The following is a 27,883-nucleotide window of genomic DNA, read 5'->3' as shown; positions in this document are numbered from 1 at the left end:
TCTATGAAGAAACAAAAATGAGTAAATCTTTACATTGTTGCAATTAGTTTACTGGCACTCTAATATATGAAGTATGGTGAGTAATTTCTATATGAGTAAAGCCTACATGATCAGAGGAAAATATATTTGTGGAAATGGGGATTTTTGGGTGGTTTGGGGGATTTTTATCATGAGTTTTGGGGATTTTTAGACTAACCCGTCTGGCAACACTGCGTTATCCGTCGTCTAGTTAGTTGTGATTTCTCAAATAGCAGTTGTGAACGACGTAATGTCAGATACACGAGAGAAAATGTTTAATCTCGATACGTTGATGGCACCTCCACCTGAGGCACATAAATCACAAGAAAATGATTGTCTGACGTAAGTATTGTGGAAGGAAGCTGTATTGCCTAGGGCTACCGAGTTCACGTTAGGCTAATTTATTAATATTTTAATATTCTATGTCTTTGTCTTGGGCCTGGTTGTCCTAAGCGATCCACTCTCGTATCTTGCATTTATTTGTTATAAACAGAATTAACTTAATTGTTCATTTCCTTTCATGTGACAGTAGCCCTACAATAGTGGTTTGATCGGGGTTAGGAAACTGCCGTAAATAAATACTTCAATTTCTAGGAAAATACATGGGTAAGTTTATTGAAAAACACGGAACAACATTTTTAAAGGAAAATATATCTTTTACTACAGTAAATGATGTGCTTATTGATTTAACCTTTGATTCCACTGCATAATAAGCCGGTTTAATGTTATGGGACCCTTTCGGGACGGACACAGGTGGGAATCTGGGATTTTGGGTGTGCAAAAACAGAACAAAACGTGATTATTCAACACTTTCGAGATTTGTAATAGAGCACAGAACCAAACAAACCCACCTAACCTAACCTAGTACTGTAGTTCCCTAGTCACAGACCTAGCCAGCTGTACCCTCCTCCCAAGGTCACAGACCTAGCCCTAGTTGCGGGCTTTCCCCTGGAACCTTCCATCCTAGGTCACAGTCCTGGCCAGGGCCTTTAGATCCCCCTTCCCAGGTCACAAAATTCTCAGGTCATAGACCTAGCCAGTGTGACGGTCTGAACGATCCTCTGGTCTCCGAATTCTCCTTGATAATCTGTGCATGCGCGAACATTACCGTTTGCCAGTGCATACGAGGTTGATGTTTTATTTTCCTGTAATGTTAGCGTGCGCAGCTCAACATTACTGCTTGCCAGTACATACGAGCTTGATGTTTTATTTTCATGCGAGCGAAGCGAGCTAATGACGGAAAAGAACCATTATACAATGTCAAGGAGAATTCTGAGACCGGGGGATCGTTCAGACTGTCACACCGGGGTCAAGCCCCCCACACTCTCCCTCCCATGTCACAGACTTAACCATGGTCCAAGCCCCTGAACCTCTTTTTCAAGGTCACACTAGCTGGGGGCCATGCTCCCCGGACCCCCTTTCCCAGGTCACAGACCTAGCCGAGGGACAAGCTCCCTGGGCCCCCATCCTAGGTCACAAACTAAGAGTAAATCACAAATGAATCATTACATTATGATAAAGTAAATCACAAATAATTCCTTGCCTTAAGATTGACACCCCCTCCCTTTTTTTTTTGTCCGTCTACCTACATTTTTGAGTTCAATCTTAACAGAAGCATTGTTGTAGAAAAAAAAAGTCCAAATTGAACTTGGGATACTTTAACCTGTGAGGGATAACACAGTGAGCTTTGAAAAATTTATTCACTACACCAGGAGTACTGTGAAACTTAGCCATAGCATCGAAATAGCCAAAAGAGCAGCCATTACCCTTTGTTACATTGGGCTCCAGATGGCACATCGGGCATATAAGACAGCTACAAAGGAACTGGAGCGTTGTTGGAGAAAAGAGGCCGTATCACAGAACTGCCTACATCACTCTCCAGCATACATGCATGCCCAAATATGGTAAACTTCGTCATGTGGTAGGTATGATAGGGGAAAGATGTGTGTGCGCAGGAAGTATAAACTTCTCATAGAGCAATAAGGAGGATGGCTTATGCGCACAAAGTATAAACTCATAATCATGCAAGACATTGTGCATAAATGCACAAACGGGAGCAGAATGAAACAAACGTAGTTTGTGCAATTTTTTGTGGATTTATTATGTGGCCCAGAGAATACTGTTTAGATAAGAAAAGGTTAGTTTTACCATTATTGATTCGCCAGTAAATTTTCCCTGGTTCCCACTGGGTGGTCCACATTACCACATTATTAGTTATATATTTGCTAAGGAAATAAAGGTTATTTTGAAAGAAAAAGTGAGTTTTTCTATATACACCCCAATTTTTTTTATTAGTAAAGTTTGTCCTGTGTAGTTCTATAATAGTATCAATATACTAAACATTTATTTTCTACTTGTTCTCTTGGGTTGTACCAATTAAAGGGGAGAAAATTATGTTATGGGTGTGGTAAAAACCTGAGGGATTGGCAGCCATATTAATTTTAAACAACAAACTCACCACAATAGGTTGCCAAAACTTTTGATAACAAGGTATTATCCCAACTGCTTTCAAGGTTGAGTGGGATAAAATTAAAGATTTATATTGTCATTAATAATGTTGTCTATGGTATGGATAAAATAAGCTTAACCCTTTTACCCCAAAAGGACGTACTGGTACATTTCACATAACCCATCCCTTTACCCCCATGGACGTACCGGTACATCCTTGCAAAAATATGCTATAAAGATTTTTTTTTTTCATATTTTGGTAATTTTTTGAAAAAAATTCAGGCATTTTCCAAGAGAATGAGACCAACCTGACCTCTCTATGACAAAAATTAAGGCTGTTAGAGCAATTTAAAAAAAATATACTGCAAAATGTGCTGGGAAAAAAATAACCCCTTGGGGGTTAAGGGTTGGAAATTTCCAAAGAGCCTGGTGGTAAAAGAGTTAATTATAGTAATATGTATAAGCTTAGAGGCTTTGCACCTTTCTATTATGTGATACAGTGCCCACAAACTTATTTTGCGGAGTGAGTAGTTAGGATCCAGGACCATTATTGCATAATAAACACAAGATAACCAATTGGAAAAATGTAATGTATTCAAGTTTCATGAAATTAAAGTATCATAAATAACAATAATTCATATGTTCCTTGAATGATTTTTGCGTCGCCGTGCCTTGCTTCGCATAGTATTTATCATTATCTCGCTGCTTCTCTGTTCTGGCAAGCTGTCGTCGTCGGCGCCCACTCGTGTCCGAGTATTAGGTTCTGTCGTTAGCCATCAGCCTCCTATCTATGGGGTGGGTGCTTATACAAACGACAGAATGCCAGTAGCTGGGTATATTGTTTTGGGTGGTCGTGGCTTTGCAACGGCCACGCACACACACTTGGCCCACACCGTTTTCACCGCGGCTCAAGACATATGAGACAGGCGGCTTCTCCGATGTTGGTTGCATCGGGCTGCCGGGTTCTTGTTATGTCAAGCTGTACATAGATGGGTACAATTATATAACAGTGCAATATTTATAAGGACATTGAAACTTGCATAATTGAATAGATCTTTGCAATAACACAATTTTAAATCCCATATACTACTGGTGGAAAGATCAGTTAATGAAGTTACAGTTTTCAATATTAAACTTACCCGATAATCATGTAGCTGTCAACTCCGTTGCCCGACAGAATTCTATGGAGGGATACGCCAGCTATCACAATACTAGAAGGGGGTGTACTTACCAGCGCCACCTGTGGCCAGGTACTCAATCATTTGTTGTTGACACCTCCTCAAATTATTCCTCTGTCGTGCTTCCGGCTAGACGTTCTGGGATACGCTCATGGTCTTCGAGTTTATTCATGGATATTTGGTGAAGTATTCTCTTAGATTAACGGCTGTCGCATACTGGAATCCTTTTTATATTAGCTAGTTAGCTTTTATATAAACTCTGATTAACGGTTAATGAATTTTTGCTTGTTTTTGGATCACCCTTTGACTTACTCTTTGAAACAAGATGTCTGACGTTTCGCAAGCTCCCTCCCATAGACGATGTAGGTCTTGCAATAGGCGTATTCCGAAGGTCTCGGTAGATCCTCACACCGCTTGTTCTGACTGTAGGGACAGGCCCTGTCTATTAGAAAATCGGTGTGAGGAGTGCGCCGGACTTTCGGAATTGGATTTTGTACGTCTTTTAAAATATTCATCCAAGTTAGAGAGAACTAGAGCTAGGAGAAGTTCTTCTCACTCTTCTATGTTTTCCTCACCTCATGATCCCCTACCTTTTCCTACCCCTGTAGTGGCTACCCCCGAACCTACTGTGTGCCCTCCGCCTGATATGTCAACTGTTTTGCGTGCTATTCAGGCTTTAGGAGATAAAGTAGAATCAGTGGTAAGTGACCATAAGTCTCTGATGGCCGAGGTTAAAGAACTGAAGGTCAAGAGTGCAGTGGGTGGAAATAGTGCCAGTGCTGTGACGAGTGCTAGTGTCTGTGCAGTGCCAAGTGCTAGTGGTGCCAGTGTGGTGCGTGAGGATTTTTCTGTGCGAGCCAGTCGTCCTCCCAGTCCGGGACCTCTTGCAAGCTCCCATGCCCAGGGGAGAAGCAATGTCGAAGGGCTTAAGGGTTCGACAGGCCTTGTTAGGCGCACAGAATTATCCTCGGTGGTTGCGGGCGTGTCTTCCTTAGACCGTCACTCCCACCTGCAGACGATTGAGCCCGTCTTCTCGTCCGCTGATCTTCATGCAGGGAAGAAACGTTGGTCTCAGGTCTCGAGACCGCTTAAACGTAGAGTTCAGTCAGCGAGTGCTCAGCCAGGTTGCAGTCATTGGCTCAGCTCCGACTCGCCTCTGTCATCGGTCGACTGTACTCCGCCCAAGAGGAGTAAGGTTCTGCCTATACAGACCCCGACTGTGACTTTACCTCAGTCTGTTATCGTTTCTGCCGACCCCAAGTGGACCCTGCTTCAGTCCATGCAAGTTCAGCTTTCGGACTTGATGCGTGAGTGTCGGGCTGAGAGTGTTGCACCTCCTGCACTCCCTCCACCTGTTCTCGCTGCACCTGTGCTCGCCCAGCCTGCACCTGCTCCGCCTGTGCTCGCCCAGCCTGCACCTGCTCCGCCTGGTCGCAGCACCATCTGCCAGGCGTACGATGTTGAACCACTTTCGGAGTTTGCTGTTCACAGTGTTGTTCAGCCTCAGCCTTCTTTAAGGCAACCCTTGCTTTGGGATCAGGAGAGTTACACTCTTCCTCCTCCTCCCCTTGCTGCTCCACCAGTGGTGCAACTCTCGGTTGGGGTACAACAACCTCTCCCCTCCGTGAGTCTGTCTGCTCAACCAGCGCTGCACCGAGTTCAACCCTCATCTAGGCAAGCTCATCTACACCATGCACTTGCGCCTCAGGAGCCTCAGCTTGCTAGAACTTTACCTTGTTCTGCGCAGCCTCAACCTTCTCATGCTCCACTCATCTCTCAGGAACAGGAACGGACTACTCCGCCTCCGTCCTCCGCTCAGCTGGTGCAATCCTTGGGTGCAACTCTTGCTAGGAGTCAACCTCCTTCACCCTTGCACCTGCCTTCTGCTCCGACTGTTGTTCAGCCTATGCAGTCTGAACCTCAGGTTTTCCCTCAAGTTGAGGAAACCTCTGTTGTTGTTCCTACCCGTTCTGACTCTGCGGTTCAGCATTCTGGTCCTTTTGCTTCGCTACCTTCTGCTGATGAAGTGTCGGATGATGAGGAGGCACATCTTGATCCCTCATCAGACGTGGAGGAGTCTAAGCTTTCTCCATTGTCTGTTGATTTTAGAAAGGTCTTGGCTCTACTCAGGGAGCTTTACCCTGACCACTTCGTCTCTGCTGTTCCCCGCTCTCCTCCATCTGAGTTTTCGCTAGGCGTGCAACAAGCTAAGTCGAGCTATACTAAGCTTGTCCTAGCTAGATCCTCCAAGAGGGCCTTAAGGACCTTAGGGGAGTGGCTTCAGTCTAAACAACACCTGGGCAAGACTTCCTTCATGTTCCCTCCAACGAAGCTCGCATCGAAAGGTTGCGTTTGGTATGCCACAGGGGAAGCACCAGGCTTGGGAGTTCCTGCCTCTGCCCAGGCTGACTTCTCAAGTCTGGTGGACTCGCCTAGGAGGACTGCGATGAGACGCTCGAAGGTTTGTTGGACCTTCTCAGACCTGGATCATCTTCTGAAAGGGTTGTTCAGAGCTTTCGAAATGTTCAACTTTCTCGACTGGTGCCTGGGAGCCCTCAGCAAGAAAACATCTCCTGCGGACAAAGACTCTGCCATGTTAATTATGTCCTGCATGGATAAGGCTATCAGGGATGGATCGGGTGAGCTAGCGTCGTTATTTGTATCAGGGGTGTTGAAGAAAAGGGAACAACTGTGTACCTTCCTCTCAGCCAGCATTACACCGTGCCAGCGGTCACAGCTCCTTTTTGCTCCACTCTCAAAGTTCCTCTTTCCCGAGGAGCTAGTTAAGGACTTGTCGGCTGCCCTGATACAGAAGCAGAAGGACACGCACGATCTTGTAGCTTCATCGGCTCGTAAGTCTAAGGTTACCACCTCTGTCCCCAAGACTTATCGCTCTCCAGTGGCTGATACCCCGGCCACTAGGTTCATACCGCCCTTTCGTGGTAGAGCCCCCAGCCGAGGAAGCTCCCGTCCAGACTCTCACAGGGGCAAGTCTAAGAAAGGACCCAGGACATCTAAGGGAAAGCACTGACTCTCAGATTCTCCAGACAACAGTAGGAGCCAGGCTCAAGATCTTCTGGCAAGCCTGGGAGAAGAGAGGTGCAGACGCACAGTCTGTCAGTTGGCTGAGGTACGGTTACAGGATTCCATTCTGCCTCAAACCGCCTTTGACCACATCGCCCATCAACCTCTCTCCCAACTACAAAGAAGAGGACAAGAGGCTAGCATTGCAACAGGAGGTGTCGCTACTTGTGCAGAAGAAGGCAGTGGTTATAGTCCGGGACCATCAATCCCCGGGCTTCTACAACCGTCTCTTTCTTGTGGCCAAAAAGACAGGAGGTTGGAGACCGGTGCTGGACGTCAGCTCTCTCAACGAGTATGTCACCAAGCAGACGTTCACAATGGAGACGACCAAGTCGGTCTTAGCAGCGGTCAGACAGGAGGACTGGATGGTCTCGTTGGACTTGAAAGATGCATACTTTCACGTTCCCATTCATCCAGACTCCCAACCTTTCCTGAGATTCGTTTTCGGAAAGGTTGTCTATCAGTTCCAAGCCCTGTGTTTTGGCCTAAGCACAGCTCCTATGGTCTTTACTCATCTGATGAGGAATGTAGCGAAATTCCTGCACTTATCGAACATCAGAGCCTCCCTCTACCTAGACGACTGGCTGTTGAGAGCCTCCACGAGTCGTCGTTGTCTGGAGAACCTCTCTTGGACTTTAGATCTAATCAGAGACCTAGGTCTATTAGTCAATATAGAGAAATCTCAACTCATTCCCTCCCAATCCATTGTGTACCTGGGAATGGAGATTCAGAGTCGGGATTTTCGGGCTTTTCCATCGGCCCCCAGGATAAACCAAGCCCTACAGTGCATCATGAGCATGCTGAAGAGGAGCAATTGCTCAGTGAGACAGTGGATGAGTCTCACAGGGACCCTCTCATCTCTGGCCCTGTTTGTCGAGCTAGGGAGACTCCACCTCCGCCCTCTTCAATTCCATCTTGCAGCTCATTGGGACAAGGGCTCGACTCTAGAAGCAGTCTCTATCCCTATCAACCAAGAGATGAAGACCACTCTCCGGTGGTGGAAGCACAATCTTCTTCTCAAGGAGGGTCTATCATTGGCCATCCAGACCCCCCATCTTCATCTCTTCTCGGATGCATCGGACTCGGGCTGGGGTGCGACCTTGGACGGACGGGAATGCTCAGGAGTATGGAACAAGGAACAAGGATTACTCCACATCAACTGCAAGGAACTGTTAGCAGTCCATCTTGCCCTGTTGAACTTCAAGTCCCTCCTGCTAGGCAAAGTGGTGGAGGTGAATTCAGACAACACCACAGCCTTGGCTTACATCTCCAAGCAAGGAGGGACCCATTCGAGGAGCCTTTACGAGATCGCAAGGGACCTCCTCATTTGGTCAAGAGGTCTAAACCTCACACTGGTCACGAGGTTCATCCAGGGCGATATGAATGTTTCAGCGGATCGCCTCAGCAGAAGGAATCAGGTCATTCCCACGGAATGGACCCTCCACAAGAGTGTGTGCAACAGACTTTGGACGTTGTGGGGTCAACCTACCATAGACCTGTTTGCCACCTCCATCACCAAGAGACTTCCGCTTTATTGTTCCCCTGTTCCAGACCCTGCAGCGGTTCATGTAGATGCTTTTCTTCTGAACTGGTCCCATCTCGACCTGTACGCATTCCCTCCGTTCAAGATTATAAACAAAGTTCTGCAGAAATTCGTCTCGCACGAAGGGACACGGCTGACGCTGGTTGCTCCCCTTTGGCCTGCAAGAGAATGGTACACAGAGGTACGTCAATGGCTAGTCGACTTCCCCAGGACTCTACCTCTAAGAGTGGACCTTCTACGTCAACCACACGTAGACAGGTTGCACCCAAACCTCCACGCTCTTCGACTGACTGCCTTCAGACTGTCGAAAGATTCGCTAGAGCTAGAGGCTTTTCGAAGGAGGCAGCCAGTGCGATTGCCAGAGCTAGAAGAATTTCCACTCGTAGAGTCTACCAGTCTAAGTGGGAGGTCTTCCGAAGCTGGTGTAGAGCCAATTCAATATCCTCTACCAATACCTCTGTGATCCAAATAGCTGACTTCCTTCTTCATCTTAGGAATGAGAGATCCCTTTCAACATCTACGATTAAAGGGTATAGGAGCATGTTGGCCTCAGTCCTCCGCCACAGGGGTTTGGACCTGTCTTCCAACAAGGACCTTCAAGACATTCTCAAGTCTTTTGAGACGTCTAAAGAACGTCGTCTTTCCACTCCAGGCTGGAATCTGGACGTAGTCTTAAGGTTCCTTATGACATCTAGGTTCGAACCTCTCCAGTCAGCTTCCTTCAAGGATCTTACCCTCAAGACTGCTTTTCTCGTTTGCCTTGCAACAGCTAAGAGAGTCAGTGAGGTTCATGCCTTCAGCAAGAACATTGGTTTCACAACCGAATCAGCTACATGTTCTTTTCAGCTTGGATTCCTAGCAAAGAACGAGCTTCCTTCACGTCCTTGGCCTAGATCGTTCGAAATACCTAGCCTCTCCAACATGGTAGGTAACGAACTAGAGAGAGTTCTTTGCCCTGTCAGAGCTCTCAAATATTATCTGAAGAGGTCTAAACCTATTCGAGGACAGTCAGAAGCCTTATGGTGTGCCATCAAGAAACCCTCGAGACCCATGTCCAAGAATGGGCTTTCGTACTATATAAGGCTTCTGATCAGAGAAGCACATTCTCACTTAAAGGAGGAAGACCTTGCATTGCTGAAGGTAAGGACCCACGAAGTAAGAGCTGTAGCTACTTCGTTGGCCTTTAATAAAAACCGTTCTCTGCAGAGCATTATGGATGCAACCTATTGGAGGAGCAAGTCAGTGTTTGCATCATTTTATCTGAAAGATGTCCAGTCTCTTTACGAGAACTGCTACACCCTGGGACCATTCGTAGCAGCGAGTGCAGTAGTAGGTGAGGGCTCAGCCACTACATTCCCATAATCCCATAACCTTTTTAACCTTTCTCTTGAATACTTTTATTGTTGTTTTTATGGTTGTTACGGTAGGCTAAGAAGCCTTCCGCATCCTTGGATTTGGCGGGTGGTCTATTCATTCTTGAGAAGCGCCTGGGTTAAAGGTTTGGTAGAGGTCCTTTAGTAGGGTTGCAACCCCTTGTACTTTGGCACCTTTGGGTTGATTCAGCCTCCAAGAGGAACGCTGCGCTCAGTAAGGAAGACGAACTTTAAATAAAAGGCAGAGTAACGGTTCTATTCGACTTCCTTACCAGGTACTTATTATTTCATTGTTATTTGAGATAACTGTTATATGAAATTTTGGGATACTTAGCTATCCTTTAATCATGTACACTGGTTTTCACCCACCTCCCTGGGTGTGAATCAGCTACATGATTATCGGGTAAGTTTAATATTGAAAAATGTTATTTTTATTAATAAAATAAATTTTTGAATATACTTACCCGATAATCATGATTTAATCGACCCTCCCTTTCCTCCCCAGAGAGAACCAGTGGACCGAGGAATAATTGAGGAGGTGTCAACAACAAATGATTGAGTACCTGGCCACAGGTGGCGCTGGTAAGTACACCCCCTTCTAGTATTGTGATAGCTGGCGTATCCCTCCATAGAATTCTGTCGGGCAACGGAGTTGACAGCTACATGATTATCGGGTAAGTATATTCAAAAATTTATTTTATTAATAAAAATAACATATTTTGTGAAGATAGTACAGTACCCAGTTTGCTCTGTTGTCATCTTAGCACAGGCAACAGGAGCCTCCTTCCACCCAATAGTTCAGAAAGACACAGATAGGTAGGGCTTCTGTCGCAAGTTACTTTCTTTGAACAAATTAAAAGGGCCCAACAATTTATATTCTAAGCCTCTTAATTTCTTTTCAATATTGGAATATGCAATGTAATCATAGCTTTATTTTTATTCATCTTATTAATGATAAAAGGTTACGGTAAAAACGTGTGATGTATTTAGTTTGATCATTGGAAATGAAAGCCAAGTCCATGTTCAAACAGAGGCTGGAGTGCGAGGCTACAACTCGCGCCTTTGTTAAATGTGTATTCACCCCTTTAAGTTTGTATGATTGATGATGCCAAAATATTAACGTGCGTAGTGAAACATGTTCTGCTTGTCAGAACACAAGAGCAATGAGATAATGTTTTTTTCGCTAACATACAACTGAGTAAAAACCAATAAATTATTAGCTCAATTAGTTATGGAAGTATTTGTAGTTGATGAAAACTGCTACGAACTACAGTACTCCATAGAAATTGGAATGGAAAAATTCCATTTTCTATGCATCCAAAGTCCTGGCAAGCAAGAGCTCCAGTGTTTCATTACTATTACTTGGCTTTGATAATGGTAATTTTTTTTTACAATGTCTTTTTTCATGATGAATGGAGGAAACAACAAAGCTTAGAAAATTTAATTTAAATGTCACTGCAATTAGAAGTACTGTACTTCCTTTCTTGCTCTTAAAGACACTTGCCTAATACAAACCCTTGCTCCTTCCTGAACAGAAAACTTTCTTCTTTAATATGAGAATTGATTCGAGCACAGATGGAGCTTTGCTGTTAAAAATATTTGTTGTTAAGAGTGGCAAAGAAGGCATGTATACATTTATTATTTGTTTATATTTTCTGATGATATGATATTTCCAGGGTTAAAGGACATGCTTCAAAATCTCAAGGTGAAGACCATAATGAGGAACCCCTTCTTAAAAAGTCTTGTACTGAAAGTACCGAGCCATCTCCAGAGCATCAATCCATGACTTTTACAGATGTGTCTCATTCAGAGTGGGGAGAGGCTTGTAACAGCTCAACACAGGTATTTAAAGGTGAGGTAATACCAATTTTTAGTTATATACTGTACGCTTCATATTTTTATGACCGTACAGTAGATGATAATTTGGAAGAGGTTTATACCTTGTTCATTACAAATAACAGCACAGCAGTGAATAAATTATATATGTACTGTATGTATGTAAATCATCAGCCGTTATTAGTACACTGCAGAGCAATGTCACTAGACATGTCCTTCCACTTGTGTCTGTTTATGGTCTTTCTTAGTTCATCAATCCATTGTCTTCTCATTCTTCCCCTGCTTCATTTGCATTCTCTAGGGGTCCATTCTTTAATTCTTAATGTCCATCTATTATCTGTCATTTTTCAATATTAATCTTACCCGATAATCATGTAGCTGTCAACTCCGTTGCCCGACAGAATTCTACGGACGGGATACGCCAGCGATCGCTATACAAGAGGGGGGTGTACTCACCAGCGCCATCTGTGGTCAGGTACTCCAGTACTTCTTGACAACACCACCTCAATTTTTCCTCTGTCGTGCTTCCGGCAAGACCTACATGGATACGCTTATGATTTTGGAGTCTTTGTTCACGGTTTTGGTGAAGTATTGCTCTGAGATTTCAGCTTTCGCTATACAGGAAGCTTTTCCCTTAGCTTAGATAGCTTTTGGATTGATTTTGATTAATGGTATAACGATCTTTGCTTTAATTTGGAATCCCCCCTTGACTGTTCTCTGATTCAAGATGTCCGACCATTCTCAAGCTCCTCCCCAAAGACGATGTAGGACTTGTATTAGGCGTCTTCCGAAGGCCTCGGTTGATCCTCACACCGTTTGTTCCGACTGTAGGGGAAAATCCTGTCAGTTGGAAGATCGATGTGAGGAATGTGCCGGACTTTCGGAATTTGATTTTATTCAATTCCTCAAGTATACGACTAAGTTAGAGAGAGAGAGAGTTAGGAGGAGTTCGGCTCGCTCTTTACTTTATTCCTCCCCCCATGATCCTCAACCTTTTCCTCCCCCTGTAGTGGCTACCCCCGAACCTATTATTAGTGCTCAGCCTGATATGTCGGATGTTTTACGTGCCATTCAGGCTTTAGGTGATAAGGTGGAGTCGGTAGTGAGTGACCACAAGTTTCTCTTGGCAGATGTCAAGGAACTTAAAGTGAAAAGTGCAGTGGGAAGTGGTAGTGCCAGTGCTGTGCCTAGTGTCAGTGTCAGTGTTGCGCATGAGGATACTTCTGTGCGTGCCAGTCGTCCTCCCAGTCCGGGACCTCTTGCAAGCTCCCAAGCCCAGGGGAAAAGCAATGTCGAAGGGCAAAAGGGTTCGGCAGGCCTTGATCGGCGCACAGTAGTATCCTCAGTGGTTGCGGGCGTATCTTATAGAGATCGTCACTTCCACTCTCAGACGATTGAGCCCTTTATTTCCTCGTCTGCAGAAGATGTTTCCGGGAGGAAACGCTGGACCCAGGTCTCAAGGCCTCTTAAGCGTAAGGTCCAGACCGCGCGAGTCCAACAGCCCGGGTGTAGCCACTGGGCTAGCTCGGACTCGCCGCAGTCATCGGATGGCTGCACGCCTCCTAAGAGAGGTAAAGCTTTGCCTCAACAGACCTCAACTTCTGTTAAAGCTATGCCTCAACAGACCTCAACTTCTGTTGATCCCAAGTTGGCTATGCTGCAGACTATGCAGTCGCAGCTTGCGGTGTTGATGCAGGAGTTTCAGGCAGAGAAGGTTATCACACCTCCTCCTGCGAGCGCTCCCCCACCTCTGCGCAGTCCAGTCTGCCAGACGTATGATGTTGAGGTTCCTCAAGCTACCTCCATGCGTGAGCTGCCGCTTTGGGAGTTGCCAGATACCAGCGCTGTGCAGCAACCTCCACTTTCCTTGAGGCAGGAGCCTCTTGCCACGCGGCAACCTCCTCAACACTTGGGGTAGGAGCCTTATGCTTTGCAGCAACCTCCTCTACCCTTGAGGCAGGAGCCTCTTGCGTTGCAACCATCCTCGAGGCAGCAACCTCTTGCGGTGCGACAACCTCCACCATCCTTGAGGCAGCAACCTCAACTCTTGCAGCAGCCACCTCCACTTTCCTCGAGGCGAGAACCTCAACTCTCGAGGCAAGCACCTCAACTCTTGAGGCTAGAACCTCAACTCGTGGGACAAGAGCCTCTATCTGCGCAGCCACCTCAACCCTTGAGGCAAGCGCAACCCTTGAGGCAGGAACCTCATGCTATGAGACAGCCACCTCAACGCATGCAGCAACCACATTCTTCTCAGCTTAAGCCGCTTCCTATTCAACTTGATCCGCAGACTATGCAGCATGAGCCTCATGCTTTACAGCATTCGCCTCTCACCACGCTTGCTCCTCAGACCCCCGCAGAACCTCCTTCATCCCAGCCTCAGGACTTTGTCATTACCAGCCCTCATCCTCTTCAGCAGAGTCTTGAGGATGAATCCGCTAGTGCGCATGCACCCGTTCTTCAGGATTCAGCCATTCAGCATACTGCTTTATCGTTACCTCTCGCTTCTCAACACTCAGGTGATGAGGTTTCTGAGGATGAAGCGGCTCACCTGGATGATCCTTCATCTGATGTGGAGGAACCCAAGTCATTGCCACCCTCCATTGACTTTCGCAAGGTCCTTACTCTTTTCAGAGAGTTATACCCTGAACATTTTGTTTCTGCTACCCCTCGTTCTCCTCCATCCGAGTTCTCTCTAGGCATGCAACCTGTTAAGTCTGCCTACACTAAGCTTGTCTTCGCCAGATCGTCAAAGAGAGCTTTGAGAATGTTAGGGGATTGGTTGCAGTCCAAGCAGCAACTGGGAAAGACGTCTTTTATGTTTCCGCCTCCTAAGCTGGCTTCTAAGGCGGGCGTCTGGTATGCCACGGGAGAGGAACCAGGCTTGGGGGTCCCTGCCTCTGCCCAGGCTGACTTCTCAAGTTTGGTTGACTCTCCACGAAGGTCGGCTATGAGACGCTCTAAGGTCTGCTGGACCTTTTCTGACCTGGACCACTTCTTAAAGGGAGTCTTTCGCGCCTTTGAAATTTTTAATTTCCTCGACTGGTGCCTGGGGGCCTTGAGCAAGAAGACTGCCCCTTCTGACAAAGACTCGGCCATGCTGATTATGTCCTGTATGGACAAAGCAATTCGCGATGGTTCCGGCGAACTTGCCTCTATGTTTGTATCGGGAGTCCTCAAGAAAAGGGAACAACTTTGCTCCTTCCTTTCCACTGGTATCACCTCTTGCCAAAGGTCACAGTTACTTTTTGCTCCTCTTTCTAAGTTCCTGTTTCCTGAGGATCTTATCAAGGAAATGTCTGCGGCTCTTATACAGAAGGATACGCATGACCTCGTGGCCTCTTCAGCACGGAAGGCTAAGGTTGCACCTTCAGTACCAAGAACTTACCGCACCCCAGTGGCTGATACTCCTGCTACCAGATTTATTCCGCCCTTTCGTGGCAGAGCCCCCAGCCGAGGAAGTACCCGCCCAGACGGTCACAGGGGCAGGTCCAAGAAAGGTACCAAGTCTTCGAAAAGCAAACATTGACTCTCCTCCTCTCCAGACAGCCGTAGGAGCCAGACTCAAGACCTTCTGGCAAGCTTGGGAAAGAAGAGGTGCAGACGCCCAGTCTGTCAAGTGGCTAAGGGAGGGTTACAGGATCCCATTCTGCCGCAATCCCCCTCTGACCACTTCTCCCATCAACCTCTCTCCCAACTACAAGGAAAAGGACAAGAGGCTAGCGTTACATCAAGAGGTGTCGCTCCTGTTACAGAAGGAGGCAGTGGTGATAGTCCGGGATCATCAATCCCCGGGCTTTTACAACCGTCTCTTCCTGGTGGCCAAGAAGACAGGAGGTTGGAGACCGGTGCTGGACGTCAGTGCGCTCAATGCTTATGTCACCAAGCAGACGTTCACTATGGAGACGACGAAGTCGGTCCTAGCAGCGGTCAGGCAGGAGGACTGGATGGTCTCGTTGGATCTGAAAGACGCCTACTTTCACGTCCCCATTCATCCAGACTCCCAACCTTTTCTGAGATTCGTTTTTGGAAAGGTTGTGTACCAATTCCAAGCCCTGTGTTTTGGCCTAAGCACGGCACCTATGGTGTTTACGCGACTGATGAGGAATATTGCCAAATTCCTCCACTTGGCGGACATCAGAGCCTCCCTTTATTTAGACGACTGGCTTTTAAGAGCCCCCACAAGTCGTCGCTGTCTGGAGAGTCTCAGATGGACTTTGGACTTGACCAAGGAACTGGGTCTTTTGGTCAACTTAGAGAAGTCCCAGCTTATTCCTTCCCAAACCATCGTTTACCTGGGAATGGAGATTCGGAGTCAAGCTTTTCGGGCTTTTCCGTCGGCCCCAAGAATCAACCAAGCCCTAGAGTGCATCCTGAGCATGCTGAAGAGGAACAGATGCTCGGTGAGACAGTGGATGAGTCTAACAGGGACCCTGTCATCGTTAGCCCTGTTCACCGAGTTAGGGAGACTCCACCTCCGCCCCCATCAATACCATCTAGCAGCTCACTGGGACAAGAATATGACGCTCGAAGCGGTCTCTATTCCTGTTACCAAAGAGATGAAGACCACTCTCATGTGGTGGAAGAGCAACATCCTTCTCAAGGAGGGTCTCTCGTTAGCTGTTCAGACCCCCAATCTTCATCTCTATTCGGACGCATCAGACTCGGGCTGGGGCGCGACCTTGGACGGACAGGAATGCTCGGGAACATGGAACAAGGAACAGGAAACGCTTCACATCAATTGCAAGGAGTTGTTGGCAGTACATCTGGCCTTAATGAACTTCAAGTCCCTCCTGCTAAGCAAGGTGGTGGAGGTGAACTCCGACAACACCACAGCCTTGGCGTACATCTCCAAGCAGGGAGGGACTCATTCGAGGAAGCTGTACGAGATAGCAAGGGACCTCCTCATTTGGTCAAGAAGTCGAAACCTCACGCTGGTAACTAGATTCATTCAAGGCAATATGAATGTCTCGGCAGATCGCCTCAGCAGGAAGGGTCAAGTCATCCCCACAGAATGGACCCTTCACAAGAACGTGTGCAACAGGCTTTGGGCCTTGTGGGGTCAGCCAACGATAGATCTGTTCGCTACCTCGATGACCAAGAGGCTCCCATTGTACTGTTCCCCAATCCCAGACCCGGCAGCAGTTCACGTGGATGCTTTTCTGCTGGATTGGTCCCACCTCGATCTATATGCATTCCCGCCGTTCAAGATCATCAACAGAGTTATTCAGAAGTTCGTCTCTCACGAAGGGACACGGCTGACGTTGGTTGCTCCCCTTTGGCCTGCAAGAGAATGGTTCACAGAGGTACTGCAATGGCTGGTCGACGTTCCCAGGACTCTCCCTCTAAGAGTGGACCTTCTACGTCAACCTCACGTAAAGAAGGTACACCCAAGCCTCCACGCTCTTCGTCTGACTGCCTTCAGACTATCGAAAGACTCTCTAGAGCTAGAGGCTTTTCGAAGGAGGCAGCCAGAGCGATTGCCAGAGCAAGGAGGATATCCACTCGCAGAGTCTATCAATCCAAGTGGGAAGTCTTCCGAAGCTGGTGCAGAGCCAATGCAGTTTCCTCTACCAGTACCTCTGTAACCCAAGTTGCTGACTTCCTGTTGCATCTTAGGAATGTTAGATCTCTTTCGGCTCCTACGATAAAAGGGTACAGAAGTATGTTGGCAACAGTTTTCCGCCACAGAGGCTTGGATCTTTCCTCCAACAAAGATCTACAGGACATCCTTAAGTCTTTCGAGACCTCTAAAGAACGTTGCTTGTCCACTCCAGGCTGGAATCTAGACGTAGTCTTAAGGTTCCTTATGTCTCCTAGATTTGAACCTCTCCTGTCAGCCTCTTTCAAAGACCTTACTCTCAAAACACTTTTCCTCGTCTGCCTTGCAACAGCCAAAAGAGTTAGTGAGGTTCACGCCTTCAGCAGGAACATAGGATTCACATCCGAAACAGCTACATGTTCCTTACAGCTCGGGTTTTTGGTAAAAAATGAACTTCCTTCACGTCCTTGGCCTAGGTCGTTCGAAATTCCTAGCCTTTCCAACATGGTGGGTAACGAGCTAGAGAGAGTTCTTTGCCCTGTCAGAGCTCTAAAGTACTATCTTAAAAGGTCAAAACCTATACGAGGACAATCAGAGGCCTTATGGTGTGCCATTAAGAAACCTTCGATGCCTATGTCCAAGAACGCAGTTTCGTATTACATAAGGCTTCTGATTAGAGAAGCTCATTCTCACATGAAGGATGAAGACCTTGCTTTGCTGAAGGTAAGGACACACGAAGTGAGAGCTGTGGCTACTTCGTTGGCCTTCAAACAGAACCGTTCTCTGCAGAGTATTATGGATGCAACCTATTGGAGGAGCAAGTCAGTGTTTGCATCATTCTATCTCAAAGATGTCCAGTCTCTTTACGAGAACTGCTACACCCTGGGACCATTCGTAGCAGCGAGTGCAGTAGTAGGTGAGGGCTCAGCCACTACATTCCCTTAATCCCATAACCTTTTTTAACCTTTCTCTTGAATGCTTTTATTGTTGTTTTTTGGGTTGTTACGGTAGGCTAAGAAGCCTTCCGCATCCTAGTTGATTTGGCGGGTGGTCAATTCTTTCTTGAGAAGCGCCTAGGTTAGAGGTTGTGTAGAGGTCCTTTAGTATGGGTTGCAACCCTTTATACTTCAGCACCTTAGAGTTGTTCAGCCTCCTAAGAGGAACGCTGCGCTCAGTAAGGAAGACGAACTTATTAAAGGCAGAGTAATGGTTCAAGTCGACTTCCTTACCAGGTACTTATAATTTCATTGTTATTTTGAATAACTGATAATATGAAATACGGGATACTTAGCTTCTTGATTAACATGTACACTGGTTTTCACCCACCCCCCTGGGTGTGAATCAGCTACATGATTATCGGGTAAGATTAATATTGAAAAATGTTATTTTCATTAGTAAAATAAATTTTTGAATATACTTACCCGATAATCATGATTTAATTGACCCACCCTTCCTCCCCATAGAGAACCAGTGGACCGAGGAAAAAATTGAGGTGGTGTTGTCAAGAAGTACTGGAGTACCTGACCACAGATGGCGCTGGTGAGTACACCCCCCTCTTGTATAGCGATCGCTGGCGTATCCCGTCCGTAGAATTCTGTCGGGCAACGGAGTTGACAGCTACATGATTATCGGGTAAGTATATTCAAAAATTTATTTTACTAATGAAAATAACATTTTATTTATACAGTATTGTTTTGAAATATGAGTGTTCAGATAGTGCGATTTCCATATTATGCAGTCGCTAGTCCTCACATATAAATTTTGTGTATCTGCGAAGCTGTTAAAAGTCTGCGAGTCATGCCCCACAAAATGTATCAACTGAAAACGGGTAAATGTAACACAACCATTTGTTCCGTAACTGAAATACAAACCACGCTATTTAATATGGGTAATTACTTTCGGCGTAGCTGAAATGATGAGCCATTAGAATTCTAACGAGGGTTTACTACCCCACCGCTAGTTAGCGGGGGGTAAGGAGGGTAGCTTGCTACCCCCCCCTCTCACACACACACTTGTGCTGAGCTCACTTTTCTCTCGGCTTGGGTGCTAGACGGATGTGTCCGCTGTCACCCTCGCCTTCTGTGATAGCCATTACTAATCTTTTGTTTGCTTTTTCTTTGACAGAGTGTTTGTGAAGTTGGCCTCTGCGATGCGTAAGTGTCCCGGTTTACCTGACCGCCCTTGTGGTACTTATATGTCGGCGGTCGAAACGGACTCACACACTTTGTGTCCTTATTGTAGGGGCCAACGGTGTGATAAGAGTAACGTATGTGGTGAGTGTAGGGAGTGCTCTACCTCCCAGTGGGAGAGGTTTTCCCAGCGCCGGAAGAAGAAGTCCAGGCGGGATATTTCTCCTTCGAAGATTTCTTTGAAAGGAGAAAATCCCAAGGGCTCTTCTTCCGTGCCCCAAACCTCTTCCGAAGCTCCCACTCGATCGGTTTCTTCCAAGAAGCTGTCGAGTGGGCGTAGGCCGCAGTTCTGTTGACTGATCTCGGGGTTTGGGAGAGGGAGTTGCCTCCCATAGCGAGGCAGGTCCTCCTCCTCCCCCGGGGGAGGATATATTTTCAAATGTCAATGTAACTAATAATGATTTGTCGCATCTTTGGGCTTCCTTGGGGTTTAAGGGTTTGCCCTCCAAGGAAGCCTTGTTTGATACGATCAAATTAGGAGCAGCTGTCAAACAGTCGCCGACTTTAGCAGAGGTTGATCCTCTGTCTATCGTCGACGTTATTGTGGCAAAGGCTTCTGATGAGTTGTATCAAACCTCTGCTCTTGATGTTGCTGATGTAGCTGAAGGCTTAGTTCCCCCCCTCCGAACATCCTTCGAGGGAGGAACTAAGTCCAACGGTCTCTTCGGAGGACTGCTGGTCAGCCTGCTGACCCCATGGCTCCCAGAGGGCGTATAAGGTGTAAAGCCCGCCTTCCTCTTCACTGTAGAGGACTTCCTTCACCTCACAAGGGTGTTAGTAGGCGCCTCTTCGGCTCGTCATCACCGCAGTCCGCCGCAGAGGAACCTCGCCGTTGTTTGCCGACCCTTCCAGCTACATCCCTGGACCTCTCCGCAGATCGTTCGCGATCTCCTTCGGTGAAGGTCGTCCTTGCAAAGGACACGCCGACCTTCCACCTGCCGTCGCCGTTCCTGGCCGCTGATGCGCTGTGGGCGTCCACGAACTGTTTTTAAACGGGCATCGGTCCCTTCGGGGCACAAGGGACTTTCTCACAATGTGACTAAGTCCCTTACACGCCAGGTATCCCCTGTGCCCCAGTGCGCGATTGCGCGCAAGCGCTCTCCAGCTGCTGTTCCTGTTATAGTGCGCCAGCGCTCACCTGTGCGCCAGCGCTCTCCTGCGTGCCCACATTCTCCTGCGCGCCAACGATCTCCTGCGCGCCCACGATCTTCGGATCTGGGCGCAAAGGGCAAGATAATTTTTTACCCTGCTCGTCAGCGCTCTCCAGCGTGCCATCCTTCACCTACGCGCCATCGCGTGCAGTCTCCAACGCGCGCCCTCCTGTTGTTCCTGATGTGCGCGCCCGCGCGCAAGGGATATATCTCCTGCTCGTGCGCGCCCAACGATATCGCCCTTACGGGCTCCTCGGGATCCCGCGCGAACAATCGCCTTCGCGCGCGCGAGCTCTTATTCAGCTTGCTACCCGCCCTCTGCTTTCACCGGAACGCGCCCCTGCCTGCCATCGTTCGCCCATGCGCGCCATCGTTCGCCCATGCGCGCCATCGTTCGCCCACGCGCCAACGCTTGCTCTCGCCCGCGCGCCCTCGCCATGGCCCACGCGTGATCCAGGCAAAATTACATCGCGCGATCCCACGCGCGAGGCTGCAGGACGACGCGCAGCCAGGTCATCGTCATCGCGTCCCCCCCCCCTGCAAGCGCAGAATAGCACGCTCGCCGGAGGGAGGGAGAACTCCGGATAGGTCTAGGAACTTTCTTTCTTCTTTTCAGGTAGACCCTGCTTTGGTAACTCCTCCTAGGGATCGAATGATCCCCTTCCCTCCAGAAGGAGTATCTGACAGCGCAGCTGTCAGTCGGCAGCCCTGGTTTGGGTCCCTTGTCAGAGCGGTCGTACAGGCTTTTAAACCTTTCTTCTATTTGTCTTCAGCCCAACCTCATGTGATATTTCATGCATTCTGGTAAGAAAGCACTGCAAATCCTGTGGTGTTCTGCTAACAAGGACAGCATCAGCATACTCTAGGTCTGCTAAATTCTTATCACCAATCCAGTTCAATCCTTCTCCACCCTCTCTGACTGTTCTTTACATTACAAAGTCTATGAGGAGGACATACAACATAAGTGACAACACATTCCCTTGGAGTACTCCGCTATTCACTGGAAACTCACTTGATAAGACTCCATTAACATTAACTTTGCACTTGCTATGCTCATGAACCGACTTAATCAAATTTACATATTTAAGAGGAATTCCATAATAACACAGGACTCTCCACAAAATTGGCCGGTGCGCACTATCAAAGGCTTTTTCGTAGTCCACAAATACCATCGAAATAGAATTTCTATATTCTACGCATTGCTGTACAACATGTCTCAAAATGAAAATTTGGTTAGTTGCAGCTTCTACCTTTTCTAAATCCTGCTTGTTCATCTCATAGCTTTTCATCAATCTTTCTCTCCAGTCTCTTAAGAATAAGCATACTATATATTTTCATAACTGATGTAAGTGTTATGTCTCTGTAATTATTGCAATCAGTCAGATCTCCTTTTTTAGCTATTTTCACCAACACTCCTAACTCCCATTCATCAGGTTTTGCCTCTTCATGCCACATTCTACAAAATAGTCTTGTAAGTAGTCTGAGAGTCACTTCATTTTTGGCCAGTATCATCTCGGCAGTTATTCCATCGTATCCCGGGGCTTTCCATCTCTTTAGTTTTTTAAGGATAGCTTCAACTTCAAACACACTTGAATTCAATCATGGGCACATCAAGGTCTTCATCAGCTTCAGGTATATTAATCAAATTATTCCCTTCATATGTCCTAATGTTATACTACAAACTCAATAGCTTTCCCTTCTAAGTATCATTAATTTTCTAAATTGATGTGTTTATTACAATAATTAAGTTTAACTGATGAGGGCAGGGAGCAGTGTTCATCTTATTTAAAATCATTGGAACAAAATACACGTGGAAACACTAAATATTTAAATCAAGATGAGGCTATTCACTGACTTGGAAAGCGCACCTGTTGAAATAACGTTAAGAACAGAACAGTAAAAGAAACATTATCAAGTGCATGGGTGTGACGGAAATTGATATAACCCATACAATACACTTAAACCTACACATTTAAATCATGTTGCTCTTGTCCTGAGGAAAGCATGATTGCAACAGGACTTACAAATCGTATAAATTCAAAAATAGCATGAAATTAATCTTGCTATTAGTTTTAATGATTTTTTTAGTTTTTATTCTTTATTTAAACTAAGTACACAATTCTCATGTTCTGAGGGCCACACTAAGCGTATTCAAGGGCCGCAGGTTGAGGACCTCAGCTGTAGAGTGTATGAGGCGCCTCGACTGACAGTGTCGAGGTGCCAGCTAGGACCAGAACTCATGAGGTCAATGTTATTGAGCTCAGTCTTGCCTTCAGGCAAACCCTGTCAGTGGGCCAAGTGCTGAAGACTAGTCATGGAAAAGCAGACCACCTACATGGATATTTACTTGGGAGAGTATACCTACAAGTCCCTTGACAGCTTTGTGACTGGTTATTTTGTGGCAGCTCAAGTAGTTTAGTAACCAGCCCAGCTCCCACATGGGACAATGATGCATCTCATTTATGGTAAAGTGTAGATGTAAGTCTGGAATGAATGGTAATATGACTGGTCCTTTTTCATTCTTCTGTCCCGTCTCGGGGACTAAGCTGCCGAAACATTCCATGCTGGTCAGACCAGATACTGTTAAGTTTCACTTAATAGCTCCATTCTCTTAGTCTAAAGAAATATATCTCCCATCCTAATGTAATGAGAGGGGGGAAATGATGGATCTTGAACCAACCCATTAGTCATCGTGCTTGGTTTTTGTTTCCAACTGACATCCCCTTCAGGGGAAGGGGATCTCCAGTTTTAATCAAGTACATGTGTGCCTGTACAACCCCGATCCTATCAGCCTTTTATCCAGATGAAAGTCGGGTAGTGGATTGCTGGGGTCATCGTTTTACTTCTTCATAGATCATGTAGTGATCACTTCCAAGGAAGAAAACGAACCTTCCAGTTTGGGTTCCAGGAGACTTGCAACCCTCCAAGAAGTGAGTCTCCCTAATTAAAAGAAGAGGGCTTGTATGCTGTATATAAACAAATCATAAATTTTTAAAGTAATTTTTATTTTTCCTAGCCATACAAATCTGAGTCCTTTAATCCAGCTTTTCTCCTCAACCTCCCCTCTCAGTCCTTGGCTGAAAGGTCAAAAGGGAAGGATCTCCAACTGGAAAGAGTGCGCGCCCTCAGCCTCACCAGCTGGAAAACTTTTAGTTATCCAACTTTTAACAACTGACTCCTGTTTACTCTAGATCAATCTCTGTAATTAAAAGACTTACTTAAAAAATCTGTGATAATATGAGTAAGAATAAAAGAATTAAAAAAAGAATTATACTGTAGCCTCCTAATATAAAAAATAGCAATAAAAAACAATATTGTTTTACGAGCTCCAAAGACTTGAATTTTATGAGGTAGATGTTCTCATGTTAAAGTCTTTTAGTGTTTAGGTTCTATAGTGTTTACTGTTGGCAGTTTTGGATGCCAACAGACATTTTGTTGACCCGATTCTTGTCTCGCTGAGAATTAACTAATGCAATATGGGTTATGAATTAAATTGAGATGTTAAGACTCCACGTCTAGGACTGACTTGTCTCAGTAGATTGTAAGACATACTATTACCTGTGTATGATATTTATGATTTAGCATTATCTGTGAGAAGTGTAGTCTTTTCTCGTAAAGACCATATAAGGTAGTAATATTAATTTTTGTTTTGATCAGCTGCTTTAGATGACATACGGGGAGGATTCCTTTCACTTTTCGAAGGCTGGACTTATCAATGGGAACAACTGGAGGATGACGAAAATTCTGTCCGTTCTTCTGTTTCACATCAAGTGATATCTTCAAGGGCTATAAATGAAAACATGCAAAAACAGGTACGTATCATTATTTCAACTTTATTTTTTTATAAGTTTTATGCGTATGAAATTGGATGTTCTAATGTCAGGATTACAATTCCATAAAGATTTTTTTTCTCTGCTAAAAAGCAGCATTTTAAGTTAAATACTCAAAATGCTAGGAAGTTTTTGTTTGCAAATGTCTCTCATTTGACTAAAATCTGGAAAACATATTACTGAAGCTATGCCTTAAACATTTTCTGCCAAGATTTTAAAAAATATAAATAATGTTGCACCAATATAATTGTTTTCTTTTGATGATAAGGAAGCATTAAAGTTCGAAAGTAATTAGAACTGAATACACAAATACTGTATATGAATTTCTTTTATTACCAAGTAAGCTGCTGAACTTGTGTATCCCCCTCAGTAAAGATTTACTTGTACACAAGTCTTGACTGAAATCATGTGACGGGCAAGGGGCTTATGAAGTGCTAGAAACTTTTCCCTGGTTTGAATCAAAATATCTTGAAAAGATAAGATACAGTATGCAATATTTGTTGTTGCCAAATATAGGAGCCCTTTTTGGGAAGATGGATTTTGGTGCCAGTAGTGTTGGTGAGATTGGAATTCACATTTTTCTCTCAATATTAGATCTGTGGTAGCATCCTCTCCCACCTGATGATCTTTGGCTCAGAGTGGTATCATTATAGTACTGTACTATCTTATTGCTATCTCAGAGAAAAGACTATCCTTTAGAAATGACAAATTGTGGAGCTGGTTTAGTATAATATGTAATAAAATCCTGGTAATCTTTCTGGTTTCCGTTCTATGTGTTGATTTTAGTAGAGGTGATTGTATTCAATTAATACTTTAAGTCCCATCAAGCAAGTTTAGTCTACTATTGAAGTACTTGGTCATGTTGGTGCCTTCCCTAAAAAGTATGGTGTAAAATGTGTTTTGTCATATATTGCTTGCGTGGGCAAATAAATCCTGAAAGGCCATATGTGTCTATATTTTTATTTTAAAACTTTCTTTTTGTGTATTTTATTTTTTTTTTCTAATTTTTTCCACGAGTACGAATAGAGTGATAACTCGCCCATCTCAAAAAATGTGAGCTCACATCTGATTTTGTTGTAGTACTGATTTCAAGCTACCGTTCTCGATGATATGCGCACATATAAATAACAAATAGTATTTTTAATATACCAGTATGTAAAGATTATGTTATTACAAATGTTGTTTTATCCTTAGAAATTCAAAATAGAAAAAATAAAGCCTTTTCTAATTCATGTTATTCCTACATATGATGCAAAAACTGGAAACCATTGTTTTGCTAAATTATTCGCCGAACACAATGGATCAACAAACGAAAAAATGCATTTACACAACCAATTGTTAACTAATGACACTAATAGCTTTTATTAAAGTGTTATGTAAACTATTGTAGTCTAGGACATATTGGTATTTGTGCAATATTTATTATAAGATGTTTTGAATAAATAAATTATATATGTGAGCCCAACAGATCAGATGTAAATATTGTCAGCCAAGTCAAGCTACTGCTATCAAAGATGTGTGCACATATAAGTAAGAAATATTCTTAATATAATTTCCAAAGTTATTTAAATCTTATAATAGATATCACAGTTTTCATACAGTTTACTGAAAGCTAATAGTATCGTTGTTATCACTTGGATGTGTAATTGCATTCATTTGTTGGGATTGGCGATGAAACAAAACAAACAAAATGGTTTCCCTTTTGGTTTATTGTATCTAGGGAAAGTATAATATAGAATCAACTTTATTTTGTTTAAGCATACATCAAGTAGAACAAAATTTGATGTAATGTCTTTGAAGTTGAATTTCCCTCCTCAACCACCCTTCTCAATCATGAGCCAAAAGGTCAAAAGGGAAGAGCCTTTTGACTGGTTGGGGCGGGCATATAGGCCTACTATTAACTGCGCTCACCTCGTCTATACCACGTTAACAATTCCAGCGGCTGTTCCAGCTCCACTGAAGATTTTCCCTATTTAGGGATTCAGATTTCTATAGCTGGGAAAAATTCAAATTACTTTTAAAGTATATCCTAACTTGATTGGTAGGCCTAGACTAAAATTTCCATTTAGATAAATTTCCATATTTACTTGGCCAGAATATCTTATGATAGCAGAAAAATTAAATTATCCCTGAGGCATATCATAGATGTAGAATTAAAATACCAGAAAAAATTGCAGGTGTTCATGAGCCCCTTCAATACATCTTGGTAGTCCTATATTTGGAGGGGGAGTTGATTGTAGGTAATGCTCTATCCCCTGGAAGCAAATGTCCTATGAAATGTATGGATATTGTCTTTATTTATGTGGATTTTGGGTATTTCATTAACTTAGTTCAGCATTTAAACTTTTTCTATGTACAGTAGCATGTTTATTTTGCTTTTATCCTTTAGATTATATGCTGTCTTATTGACTCTCCTTATGGTACTCATCTCTGCATTTTTTTTTTTTTTTTACTGAACATGAATATTTCATAGGGCTGGTTACTAAATGTCATGAACTTACTATTTACCTAACCATGTTCTGTTTTTATTACAGGTGAATGACCTTCACAAGTCAATTGCTGCTATAGTATCAGGTTATAAACAATAATTCTATTGCTGCTATTGTAATAGTGTATATAAGTTTTTGATCAAGAATTAACTATTAAGTTTTGGTTTTCACATAAACGGGAATGATAATTTGATGACGAAAACAATTTAGTTTTAAAGTTAAGTTGATGTTTTGAAAGTCATTTTGTACAGTTATGTTTGATTGTAAATTCTTTATAAGTTTTGTTTATAGATTAGGTTGACAAGGAAATTTATTCTGAAGGATTACACATCTTATAATTAAGTTGCAGTTTGTGTTGCAAAGGGAAATTGAAAGCCAATGAGCCACACAAGCAAATGTTTTTTGAAGTCTCCATTCTGTAAGCTTCTTTACAGAATGACCATTTGTAAGTATCATTTAACTTTGACAAATACAGTTTAGCCATGAAGAGTATATAGACCAAAAATCTGTAATATTTATTGGCAGCACTATAATATTGATATTTTTTTTACAGCACAATGATTTTTTTAATAAACATCGGAATAATTGGAATGATGGTGGGTTTAATGTTGGTGTTTAACATTTCATTGTTATATTTTGTTTTTTTATTAGTGCCAACAGTTGACATGTTGCTACCTCAGTGCCATGGTAATTGTTAGTTTATTCTATAAAGTCTGAAAAGTAAAACTGCTATTGTTCAACAGATTTTAAGGTGTTGTATTTTGAGATTTTAAGGTGTTGTATTTTGGTATAAGGTCTGTCTGCTTGTGTAAGCATTTTGATCCTGGGGTTATGCTCTTAAAGAATACAGAGTAATTGCAAGTATAAATGGAATTAGTTAGTTACCTACATACAGCATATCTTTTGTCTCTCCTGTACAGTTATATTTACATACAAATACTGCCATTTTCCGGATTCTTATATCAATGCATGCAGTTCTGCATATCCTTTGAATTTGGTCTGCAGTATTTTAGCTGTATCATTCTTAATCCCTTATTTAATCTTTTAACTGTTAGAATTGCTGTGGATATAAAATATAAACAGGAAGTGGCATAAAACTCATTAGATCTTTATTTTACATCCCTTAGTTTAAAGCAAGGCTCTACATCACCCATATTGTTGCAAGCTAGGAATGCTCCTCTCTTGCTGGTGTCCCTCATTCA

General features: G+C 44.3%; 1 protein-coding gene across 1 annotated transcript; it reads left to right on the top strand.

The window, feature by feature from the left end:
• Positions 1 to 207: 207 nt before the first annotated feature.
• LOC137644144 (uncharacterized) lies at positions 208 to 27,780 on the top strand. The gene is made up of 4 exons (XM_068377126.1): positions 208 to 360; positions 11,321 to 11,496; positions 24,020 to 24,174; positions 26,727 to 27,780. Exons 1-4 carry the CDS (start codon positions 269 to 271, stop codon positions 26,778 to 26,780), a joined length of 477 nt encoding a protein of 158 aa, XP_068233227.1. The 5' UTR covers positions 208 to 268; the 3' UTR covers positions 26,781 to 27,780.
• Positions 27,781 to 27,883: the final 103 nt, after the last annotated feature.

This window comes from Palaemon carinicauda, chromosome 7 (genome assembly GCF_036898095.1).
Source record: "Palaemon carinicauda isolate YSFRI2023 chromosome 7, ASM3689809v2, whole genome shotgun sequence".
NCBI lineage: Eukaryota > Metazoa > Arthropoda > Malacostraca > Decapoda > Palaemonidae > Palaemon > Palaemon carinicauda.
The sequence above is the reverse complement of the archived record's forward strand: the minus strand, read 5'-3'. Positions and strand labels throughout refer to the sequence as shown.